The sequence below is a fragment of the Oncorhynchus clarkii genome, chromosome 13 (genome assembly GCF_045791955.1).
Source record: "Oncorhynchus clarkii lewisi isolate Uvic-CL-2024 chromosome 13, UVic_Ocla_1.0, whole genome shotgun sequence".
Taxonomy (NCBI): domain Eukaryota; kingdom Metazoa; phylum Chordata; class Actinopteri; order Salmoniformes; family Salmonidae; genus Oncorhynchus; species Oncorhynchus clarkii.
This window is the reverse complement of record NC_092159.1, coordinates 59415336-59427694: the sequence shown is the minus strand read 5'-3', so window position 1 is coordinate 59427694 and position 12359 is coordinate 59415336. Positions and strand designations below refer to the sequence as shown.

The window sequence follows — 12359 nt, the reverse complement described above, 5'->3', positions numbered from 1 at the left end:
AAGTTCAGGATTTTAGAGATTTGTGTTGGAAAGTGTAATTCATGGTTTGTTTTCCTTTAAACAGCCACTGCAAACTTCAGCCACTTCAGCCACCACTTCCTCACAAGTTAATGGCTAATGTGTGTAATAGTTCAAATGTCATGACCAAATCTACTGATATTTGGTTTGATGTTACTTAGAGGTGATTTGGACTTTAACAAAAAAGGTTTGCTTCCGTTGACTGTTAGGTAGTAGTGGATAAAGTTAGCTTAAGTTTGTGGTGTCTGTTTTAATAGAAAACCAAACCATGGATTACAGTTTTTACTGGCCCATAGACGACTTTCAGGCTGAGGAAATATCAAACTGTAAAATCCTGAACTTCCCCTTTAAAAAACATCCATTGGCCAACCAGGCAGCAAATCTAAAAGATAGGATTACATTATCACATTTAAGGTAATATCCCTGTGGGCATCCACATAGCTAGCAATATCCATTATCCAATTACATCATACTTTGTTGTGTTCAATTGGATTTCAATATCTTAATTCTGTCTGATTGAATTTTAATTTGTTTGCCACTCACCTTTTTGGGTGTCGTAGAAACGGTGCTGCCCGTACAGGACGCCGCTGTTGGCATGGTGATCCAAGTGGCTCATGGGAAGGAAGGTGTGGGCGAGACTCCCTGAGAATCGAGGATACCCCGGGGCTGCTGAGAGAGAGAGAGAGCGAGAGAGAGAGAGAGAGAGAGAGAGAGAGACAGAGAGACAGAGAGAGAGAGAGAGAGAGAGAGAGAGAGAGAGAGAGAGAGAGAGAGAGAGAGAGAGAGAGAGAGACAGAGAGAGATAGAGAGAGAGACAGAGAGAGAGAGACAGAGAGAGAGAGACAGAGAGGAGAGAGAGAGGGAGACAGAGAGAGAGAGAGACAGAGAGAGAGAGAGAGAGAGAGAGAGAGAGTGACAGAGACAGAGAGAGAGAGAGAGAGAGAGAGAGAGAGAGACAGAGAGGGAGACAGAGAGAGAGAGAGAGAGAGAGAGTGACAGAGACAGAGACAGAGAGAGAGAGAGAGAGAGAGACAGAGAGGAGAGAGAGAGAGAGAGAGAGAGACAGAGAGAGAGCACTGAGTTAGAGTCGTCCCGTCACGACTGTGGAAGTGACATATGATCCTTTAGGTCCCATGCAGCTGGTTGTGTTGTTTATACACTAATAACTATACAGCCTCTGCTTGTCTTATTCACTACTTGGGTTTCGTATGTAAACAATAGGAGACAATCTCTGTCTTGGGGATTGTAAACAATAGGAGACAATCTCTGTCTTGTCGAATGTAAACAATAGGAGACAATCTCTGTCTTGAGGAATGTAAACAATAGGAGACAATCTCTGTCTTGTCGAATGTAAACAATAGGAGACAATCTCTGTCTTGTCGAATGTAAACAATAGGAGACAATCTCTGTCTTGTCGAATGTAAACAATAGGAGACAATCTCTGTCTTGTCGAATGTAAACAATAGGAGACAATCTCTGTCTTGGGGATTGTAAACAATAGGAGACAATCTCTGTCTTGTCGAATGTAAACAATAGGAGACAATCTCTGTCTTGTCGAATGTAAACAATAGGAGACAATCTCTGTCTTGTCGAATGTAAACAATAGGAGACAATCTCTGTCTTGTCGAATGTAAACAATAGGAGACAATCTCTGTCTTGTCGAATGTAAACAATAGGAGACAATCTCTGTCTTGTCGAATGTAAACAATAGGAGACAATCTCTGTCTTGGGGATTGTAAACAATAGGAGACAATCTCTGTCTTGTCGAATGTAAACAATAGGAGACAATCTCTGTCTTGGGGATTGCGGTAATGGAGGAAATTTGCCATCTAAACATATGGCTGTCTCTCTCTGAGCTGAGGAAGCTAGATGTTCCTTCTGTCTGAAGCAAGAGATAACACAGGCCCCAATTTTATAGGGCCAATATGTGATATTTCCATTGGATTGAAGGTCTCTATCTACACTGACTGGCTGTTGCCCTTCGCTGCCCTTTTCTAGGGTTGAAAGATCAATTTGACTGGAGACCATTGGATTGAAGGTCTCTATCTACACTGACTGGCTGTTGTCCTTCGCTGCCCTTTTCTAGGGTTGAAAGATCAATTTGACTGGAGACCATTGGATTGAAGGTCTCTATCTACACTGACTGGCTGTTGCCCTTCGCTGCCCTTTTCTAGGGTTGAAAGATCAATTTGACTGGAGACCATTGGATTGAAGGTCTCTATCTACACTGACTGGCTGTTGCCCTTCGCTGCCCTTTTCTAGGGTTGAAAGATCAATTTGACTGGAGACCTTCAAGACTCGGCACCTGGTTCTATGACAACAAGCCCATCTGCAGAAGATTTACACAATCTACCAGGACTACATTTCCAACACAAAGGACCTTGAAGGTAGAGAACGGAAGGACAGAAAGAAGGAGAGAGAAGGAGACAGAGAAGGAGAGAGAGAAGGAGATAGCAGGTAGAGAGAGAAGGAGTCATAGAAGACGAGAGAAGGTAGAGAGAGAAGGACAGAAAGGAGAGAGAAGGAGACAGAGAAGGAGAGAGAGAAGGAGACAGAGAAGGAGAGAGAGAAGGAGAGAGAGAAGGAGAGAGCAGGTAGAGAGAGAAGGAGACAGAGAAGAAGAGAGAATGTAGAGAGAGAAGGAGACAGAGAAGGAGACAGAGAAGGAGAGAGAGAAGGAGAGAGCAGGTAGAGAGAAAAGGAGACAGAGAAGAAGAGAGAAGGTAGAGAGAGAAGGAGACAGAGAAGGAGACAGAGGAGAGAGAGAAGGAGCCAGAGAAGGAGAGAGAGAAGGAGAGAGAGAAGGAGAGAGAGAAGGAGAGAGCAGGTAGAGAGAGAAGGAGACAGAAGAAGAGAGAAGGTAGAGAGAGAAGGAGCGAAAGAAGGAGTGGGAGAGGATACTAAAGTTGCTCTGACAACATCTTCTTCATGCATCAGAGGCCCATCACAGCTCTGTCAGAGGCTGTTACCTCACTTGGAAGTTTATCCAGTCCATAATCAACCATAGATGTTAATATACTGTATCTATTTCAAGCTGGCTCAAAGCAGCAGAGGGATAGAGCTGAATCAAACTAAATAGTCATACTAACGGGGGAACAAACATGTCCATGAAATGTTACAGAAATGTTAAGCATCGCCATTTAAAAAGGACTTTATCATACAAAAAATATACATTTAAAGCAAATAAGAGTCTATCCCAAATGGTGAGTTATTTAATGCTGGTACCCTCCCTTGCCACACCCTACCACACCCGTCCACAACCCACACAGTACCCTCCCAGTCCACACCCTACCACACCCGTCCACAACCCACCACCCACACAGTAGTACCCTCCCCAAAGATAGCCATAGAAAAGATGGTGATACCCTATATTCATCATCAATGTGTGTGTGTGTGTGTGTGAGAGAGAGAGAGAGAGAGAGAGACAGAGAGAGAGGCAGAGAGAGAGAGAGAGAGAGAGAGAGAGAGAGAGAGAGAGAGGTAGTGAGCGGGCAAACAGTCCCAACCCCCACTCTCACACTCGCCGAAGCCAATGGCATGTACCAGATGCTCAGCAGGCTCTGCTCACACTTACTGGCCTGAGGCCAAACCACGACCAACAACATTGGACACTCTATGGAACAAAAAGCCTTCACTATATTATCCTGGAATATCCAAGGCCTGAGGTCATCTGCCTTTGGCCTAAAGAGCAGAAACCCGGACTTCACCAAAGAAATCGGTAATACAGACATTGTCATCCTGCAAGAAACCTGGTATAGAGGAGACGGACCCACTGGTTGCCCTCTAGGTTACAGAGAGCTGGTAGTCCCATCCACCAAACTACCAGGTGTGAAACAGGGAAGGGACTCAGGGGGTATGCTAATTTGGTATAGAGCAGACCTAACTCACTCCATTAAATTAATCAAAACAGGAACATTTTACATTTGGCTAGAAATTCAAAAGGAAATTATCCTAACAGAGAAAAATGTCCTCCTGTGTGCTACCTATATCCCCCCACTAGAATCCCCATATTTTAATGAAGACAGCTTCTCCATCCTGGAGGGGGAAATCAATCATTTCCAGGCCCAGGGACATGTACTAGTCTGTGGCGACCTAAATGCCAGAACCGGACAAGAACCTGACACCCTAAGCACACAGGGGGACAAACACCTGCCTGGAGGTGACAGCATTCCCTCCCACATGTGCCCCCCTAGACACAACTATGACAACATAACCAACAAAAACAAGTCACAACTCCTGCAGCTCTGTCGCACGCTGGGTATGTACATAGTTAATGGTAGGCTTCGAGGGGACTCCTACGGTAGGTACACCTATAGCTCATCTCTTGGCAGTAGTACTGTAGACTACTTTATCACCGACCTCAACCCCGAGTCTCTCAGAGCGTTCATAGTCAGCCCACTGACACCCCTATCAGACCACAGCAAAATCACAGTCTACTTAAACAGAGCAATAATCAATCATGAGGCATCAAAGCCAAAGGAACTGAGTAACATTAAGAAATGCTATAGATGGAAGGAATGCAGTTTGGAAACCTACCAAAAAACAATTAGGCAACAACAAATTCAATCCCTTTTAGACAATTTCCTGGGTAAAACGTTCCGCTGTAATAGTGAAGGTGTAAACTTGGCAGTAGAAAATCTTAACAGTATATTTGACCTCTCAGCTTCCCTATCAAATCTAAAAATCTCAAATAGAAAACCGAAGAAAATGAACAATAATGACAAATGGTTTGATGAAGAATGCAAAAATCTAAGAAAGAAATTGAGAAACCTGTCCAACCAAAAACATAGAGACACAGAAAACCTGAGTCTACGCCTTCACTATGGTGAATCACTAAAACAATACAGAAATACACTACGGAAAAAGAAGGAACAGCATGTCAGAAATCAGCTCAATGCAATTGAAGAATCCATAGACTCTAACCACTTCTGGGAAAATTGGAAAACACTAAACAAACAACAACAAGAAGAATTATCTATCCAAAATGGAGATGTATGGGTAAACCACTTCTCCAATCTTTTTGGCTCTATAACAAAGAATAAAGAGCAAAAACATATACATGATCAAATACAGATCTTAGAATCATCTATTAAAGACTACCAGAACCCACTGGATTCTCCAATTACATTGAATGAGTTACAGGACAAAATAAAAACCCTCCAACCCAAAAAGGCCTGTGGTGTTGATGGTATCCTCAATTAAATGATCAAATATACAGACAACAAATTCCAATTGGCTATACTAAAACTCTTTAACATCATACTTAGCTCTGGCATCTTCCCCAATATTTGGAACCAAGGACTGATCACCCCAATCCACAAAAGTGGAGACAAATTTGACCCCAATAACTACCGTGGAATATGTGTCAACAGTAACCTTGGGAAAATTCTCTGCATTATTATTAACAGCAGACTCGTACATTTCCTCAATGAAAACAATGTACTGAGCAAATGTCAAATTGGCTTTTTACCAAATTACCGTACAACAGACCATGTATTCACCCTGCACACCCTAATTGACAACCAAACAAACCAAAACAAAGGCAAAGTCTTCTCATGCTTTGTTGATTTCAAAAAAGCCTTCGACTCAATCTGGCATGAGGGTCTGCTATACAAACTGATGGAAAGTGGTGTTGGGGGTAAAACATACAACATTATAAAATCCATGTACACAAACAACAAGTGTGCGGTTAAAATTGGCAAAAAACACACACATTTCTTCACACAGGGTCGTGGGGTTAGACAGGGATGCAGCTTAAGCCCCACCCTCTTCAACATATATATCAACGAATTGGCGCGGACACTAGAAAAGTCGGCAGCACCCGGCCTCCCCCTGCTAGAATCCGAAGTCAAATGTCTGCTGTTTGCCGATGATCTGGTGCTTCTGTCACCAACCAAGGAGGGCCTACAGCAGCACCTAGATCTTATGCACAGATTCTGTCAGACCTGGGCCCTGACAGTAAATCTCAGTAAGACCAAAATAATGGTGTTCCAAAAAAGGTCCAGTCACCAGGACCACAAATACAAATTCCATCTAGACACTGTTGCCCTAGAGCACACAAAAAACTATACATACCTTGGCCTAAACATCAGCGCCACAGGTAACTTCCACAAAGCTGTGAACGATCTGAGAGACAAGGCAAGAAGGGCATTCTATGCCATCAAAAGAAACATAAATTTCAACATACCAATTAGGATTTGGCTAAAAATACTTGAATCAGTCATAGAGCCCATTGCCCTTTATGGTTGTGAGGTCTGGGGTCCGCTCACCAACCAAGACTTCACAAAATGGGACAAACACCAAATTGAGACTCTGCACGCAGAATTCTGCAAAAATATCCTCCGTGTACAACGTAGAACACCAAATAATGCATGCAGAGCAGAATTAGGCCGATACCCACTAATTATCAAAATCCAGAAAAGAGCCGTTAAATTCTACAACCACCTAAAAGGAAGTGATTCACAAACCTTCCATAACAAAGCCATCACCTACAGAGAGATGAACCTGGAGAAGAGTCCCCTAAGCAAGCTGGTCCTGGGGCTCTGTTCACAAACACAAACACACCCTACAGAGCCCCAGGACAACAGCACAATTAGACCCAACCAAATCATGAGAAAACAAAAAGATAATTACTTGACACATTGGAAAGAATTAACAAAAAAACAGAGCAAACTAGAATGCTATTTGGCCCTAAACAGAGAGTACACAGCGGCAGAATACCTGACCACTGTGACTGACCCAAAATTAAGGAAAGCTTTGACTATGTACAGACTCAGTGAGCATAGCCTTGCTATTGAGAAAGGCCGCCGTAGGCAGACATGGCTCTCAAGAGAAGACAGGCTATGTGCTCACTGCCCACAAAATGAGGTGGAAACTGAGCTGCACTTCCTAACCTCCTGCCCAATGTATGACCATATTAGAGAGACATATTTCCCTCAGATTACACAGATCCACAAAGAATTCGAAAACAAATCCAATTTTGAAAAACTCCCATATCTACTGGGTGAAATTCCACAGTGTGCCATCACAGCAGCAAGATTTGTGACCTGTTGCCACGAGAAAAGGGCAACCAGTGAAGAACACACACCATTGTAAATACAACCCATATTTATGCTTATTTATTTTATCTTGTGTCCTTTAACCATTTGTACATTGTTAAAACACTGTATATATATAATATGACATTTGTAATGTCTTTACTGTTTTGAAACCTCTGTATGTGTAATGTTTACTGTTAATTTTTGTTGTTTTTCACTTTATATATTCACTTTGTATGTTGTCTACCTCACTTGCTTTGGCAATGTTAACACATGTTTCCCATGCCAATAAAGCCCTTGAATTGAATTGAATTGAGAGAGAGATCTTCACTGTGTGTACATGCACGTCCCTTGTCCCTATGACATGATCACCAGTCCAGGTGGTGTGACTCGTCTCTCCTTCCCTGTCCTGCACCTGTCTCTCACTTGCCCTCTCGCTTCAGTTCCATGCAAAACTGACAGAGGTGGGGTGGGGGGGACATGGAGGTACAAGCTAGATGAAAGACAGACACATTTGTGTTGGCCAGTGTGTTCTGTGATCAGATGCAGTTCATTCTAGAGCCGTGTGGTGGGGGGTCTGTGTGAGGGTCTATGTGTCTACTGTATGCCTGCCTGCATGTGTGTGTGTGTGTGTGTGTGTGTGTGTGTGTGTGTGTGTGTGTGTGTGTGTGTGTGTGTGTGTGTGTGTGTGTGTGTGTGTGTGTGCATCCGTTTGTGCACTAATGTGTTTTATGGGGGCCTAACAGCTTTGAGTGTTGAATGTCTTACTTTCTGCCTTAGAACAATGGGCTTTGTGGTCTGTCTGTCTCACTCTGCAGTAACTCTGGAGGGAGTGAGGGGAGTGCAGGCTTAGTGACCTGGGCCAATTCATTTGGCATCAAACGGAAGAAAACGGGACTGAAACAGGGAGGGACTACTTGAATTTCTACAATTAGAAACGCTTATTTTCATGTTATGTTGCAAAACGTTCTGTGATGAACACCAGCTTGGTCCTGGAGAAACCTCTAGACCATAGAAAAGTTAATGAATGAAACACAGAGAAGAAGGCAAACATCTCTGAAATAACACAGGAGGAGAGCAGGAGGGAGATAATTACACTGGCTCCTCCTCTCTCTCTCTGTCCGTGTCTCTCTCTCTGTCTTTGTCTCTCTCTCCTCCTCTCTCTCTCTCTCTCTCTCTGTCTGTGTCTCTCTCTTCTCCTCTCTCTCTCTCTCTGTCCGTCTCTCTCTCTCTGTCTGTGTCTCTCTCTTCTCCTCTCTCTCTCTCTCTGTCCGTCTCTCTCTCTCTCTGTCCGTGTCTCTCTCTCTGTCTGTGTCTCTCTCTCCTCCTCCTCTCTCTCTCGCTGTCTGTCTCTCTCTCCTCCTCTCTCTCTCTCTGTCCGTGTCTCTCTCTCTCTCTCTCTCTCCATGTCTCTCTCTCTCTGTCCGTCTCTCTCTCTCTGTCTCTCTCCATGTCTCTCTCTCTCTGTCCGTCTCTCTCTCTCTGTCTCTCTCCATGTCTCTCTCTCTCTGTCCGTCTCTCTCTCTCTGTCCGTGTCTCTCTCTCTCTCTCCATGTCTCTCTCTCGCTGTCCGTCTCTCTCTCTCTCTCTGTCCGTCTCTCTCTCTCTCTGTCCGTCCGTCTCTCTCTCTCTGTCCGTCTCTCTCTCTCTCTCTCTCTGTCCATCTATCTCTCTCTCTCTCTCTCTCCATGTCTCTCTCTCTCTGTCTGTCTCTCCATGTCTCTCTCTCTGTCCGTCTCTCTCTCTCTGTCCGTGTCTCTCAGACACTCTCTGTCTGTCTCTCTCCATGTCTCTCTCTCTCTCTTTCTCTCTCTCTCTCTCGCTTGTCATGATTAATAAGCTCACTCATTTATGTCAATTAGTTTACAGAGAGAGGGAGAGAGAGAAAAAGAACAAAAGAAAGAATCCTTTGTTTAAACAAGACATTTTCCCTCTGATTCAGAGAAGGGAGAGAAAGGGAAAGAGAGGAGAGATAGAGAGTTGTTTGGCCTAGGAGAGGAGACAGTGTTTTTTTCTGGGGTGTCGTGGTGTTTGTGAGCGTGACGACTGGCAGAGTAATCCCCTTTCACAGCGCAGTCTGGCTGTGCCCGATAATGCCAGCCTGCTCGCTTTCAGCATGCCCGCCGTCGGGGCGTCGAGAGGGGCTCTGCTGGGCATGGGCAGAGCCTATTCAGCCATTCATCTGGCCAGGACAAGGGAAGGTGCTGCTACTGCTGCAATTTGTTGTTGCTACTGCGGAGTGAGCAGGGTCTTACCACGCAGACTGCTGACGCACACACACACACACACACACACACACATGCATACACACAGGCGCACAGACACAGACTCAAACACATGCATACACACACACAGGGCGTGTGTGAGTGAATGACAGCGGAGAGTGCAGCACATGTCCTCTCCACAGTGGGAGCAGTAGCAGAGAATTATAGAACAATAGAACGTCCATAGCTTCAGCGTAAGACACACACACACACCCGCACACATGTAGACACACACACACACACACACACACACACATGTAGACACACACACACACACACACACACACATACATGTAGACACACACACACACACACACCCGCACACATGTAGACACACACACACAAGGACAAAGAAGAGCTGTTTATTTACAGTTTTTAACAATCACTTTGGCATTAATTTCAGAACCTTGTGGTCCTTTTTCTAAACTCTAGACACAAAACTCAAAACGGTCACCACTTGTAACACAGGCTGTCCAATGTTCAAAACATTGCATTGTGCATTCATATCTTTAAAGAAACCTTGCACTTGCAGAATCATTGGTTCAAATAACTCATTTATCATGAAATACCACAGGAACATTCATTTAGATCACCATACCGATAGTTTCACTGTGTCGTTGTTCGTACAATCATTACATATTGTAGTAGACAATATGTGATACATGTTTCATTATGGTACTACACGTAAATACATCACTGTAAAAGGACTAGTAGAGAGAATACTACAGACACAGTGGAACCATTGAACAAAATATGACATTTATTGATGAAATACAATAAAATCACAACACAGGGTTCCTTGAATCAAAGCAAAAATAATTAGCTACAAAAAAATAAAATACAGTTAAAGGTCAACTGCTGTGTTCCTCACCTGGCTTACTGTAAAACATCACTGCAGTGTTCCTCACCTGGCTTACTGTAAAACATCACTGCTGTGTTCCTCACCTGGCTTACTGTAAAACATCACTGCAGTGTTCCTCACCTGGCTTACTGTAAAACATCACTGCAGTGTTCCTCACCTGGCTTACTGTAAAACATCACTGCAGTGTTCCTCATCTGGCTTACTGTAAAACATCACTGCAGTGTTCCTCACCTGGCTTACTGTAAAACATCACTGCAGTGTTCCTTACCTGGCTTACTGTAAAACATCACTGCAGTGTTCCTCACCTGGCTTACTGTAAAACATCACTGCAGTGTTCCTCACCTGGCTTACTGTAAAACATCACTGCAGTGTTCCTCACCTGGCTTACTGTAAAACATCACTGCAGTGTTCCTCACCTGGCTTACTGTAAAACATCACTGCAGTGTTCCTCACCTGGCTTACTGTAAAACATCACTGCAGTGTTCCTCACCTGGCTTACTGTAAAACATCACTGCAGTGTTCCTCACCTGGCTTACTGTAAAACATCACTGCAGTGTTCCTCACCTGGCTTACTGTAAAACATCACTGCAGTGTTCCTCACCTGACTTACTGTAAAACATCACTGCAGTGTTCCTCACCTGGCTTACTGTAAAACATCACTGCAGTGTTCCTCACCTGGCTTACTGTAAAACATCACTGCAGTGTTCCTCACCTGGCTTACTGTAAAACATCACTGCAGTGTTCCTCACCTGGCTTACTGTAAAACATCACTGCAGTGTTCCTCACCTGGCTTACTGTAAAACATCACTGCAGTGTTCCTCACCTGGCTGACTGTAAAACATCACTGCAGTGTTCCTCACCTGGCTTACTGTAAAACATCACTGCAGTGTTCCTTACCTGGCTTACTGTAAAACATCACTGCAGTGTTCCTCACCTGACTTACTGTAAAACATCACTGCAGTGTTCCTCACCTGGCTTACTGTAAAACATCACTGCAGTGTTCCTCACCTGACTTACTGTAAAACATCACTGCAGTGTTCCTCACCTGACTTACTGTAAAACATCACTGCAGTGTTCCTCACCTGGCTTACTGTAAAACATCACTGCAGTGTTCCTCAGCTGGCTTACTGTAAAACATCACTGCAGTGTTCCTCACCTGACTTACTGTAAACCATCACTGCAGTGTTCCTCACCTGGCTTACTGTAAAACATCACTGCAGTGTTCCTCACCTGGCTTACTGTAAAACATCACTGCAGTGTTCCTCACCTGACTTACTGTAAAACAACTGCAGTGTTCCTCACCTCTTACTGTAAAACATCACTGCAGTGTTCCTCACCTGACTTACTGTAAAACATCACTGCAGTGTTCCTCACCTGACTTACTGTAAAACATCACTGCAGTGTTCCTCACCTGGCTTACTGTAAAACATCACTGCAGTGTTCCTCACCTGGCTTACTGTAAAACATCACTGCAGTGTTCCTTACCTGGCTTACTGTAAAACATCACTGCAGTGTTCCTCACCTGGCTTACTGTAAAACATCACTGCAGTGTTCCTCACCTGGCTTACTGTAAAACATCACTGCAGTGTTCCTCAACTGGCTTACTGTAAAACATCACTGCAGTGTTCCTCACCTGGCTTACTGTAAAACATCACTGCAGTGTTCCTCACCTGGTTTACTGTAAAACATCGCTGCAGTGTTCCTCACCTGGCTTACTGTAAAACATCACTGCAGTGTTCCTCAACTGGCTTACTGTAAAAGGCAAAACAAAGGATTGATTACTGTACTTCTATATTTCCATCAACCCTGTCTTGTGTATTTGGCCACAGGTTCTCATCCACATCACAATGGAGGTTTTCATTAGCCAAACATCTTGGGAAGAATCTTCGGGCATGGCGAATCCAGGCCTGACACTGGTCTGCCGTGATGTCATTGCCTGCGTCATCCATGGCCTGGAGAAGGGTGGCTTGTTCGTGAGGGCGCCTATCATATACCTTCCACCTCCATGTGGAGAAAAATAACTCAATCGGGTTAAGGAAAGGAGAGTATGGGGGTAAGTACAGGGTGGTAAATTGTGGATGGGCCTGAAACCATGCTTGCACCATTTGAGCATGGTGGAACCTGACATTATCCCACACAGTGACATAGGTCATACCTTCAGCTCTACAGACCTGATTT

At 44.2% G+C, this 12359-nt stretch overlaps 1 protein-coding gene across 1 annotated transcript in view; it reads right to left on the bottom strand.

Annotated features, from left to right (window-relative positions):
- LOC139423609 (BAH and coiled-coil domain-containing protein 1-like) overlaps nt 1-12359 on the bottom strand; it is a 160943-nt gene that overhangs the window by 54940 nt on the left and 93644 nt on the right. The window contains exon 4 of the mRNA XM_071175194.1: nt 562-684. Coding sequence (XP_071031295.1) covers nt 562-684 — 123 coding nt within the window. The remainder of the gene's footprint in view (nt 1-561; nt 685-12359) is intronic.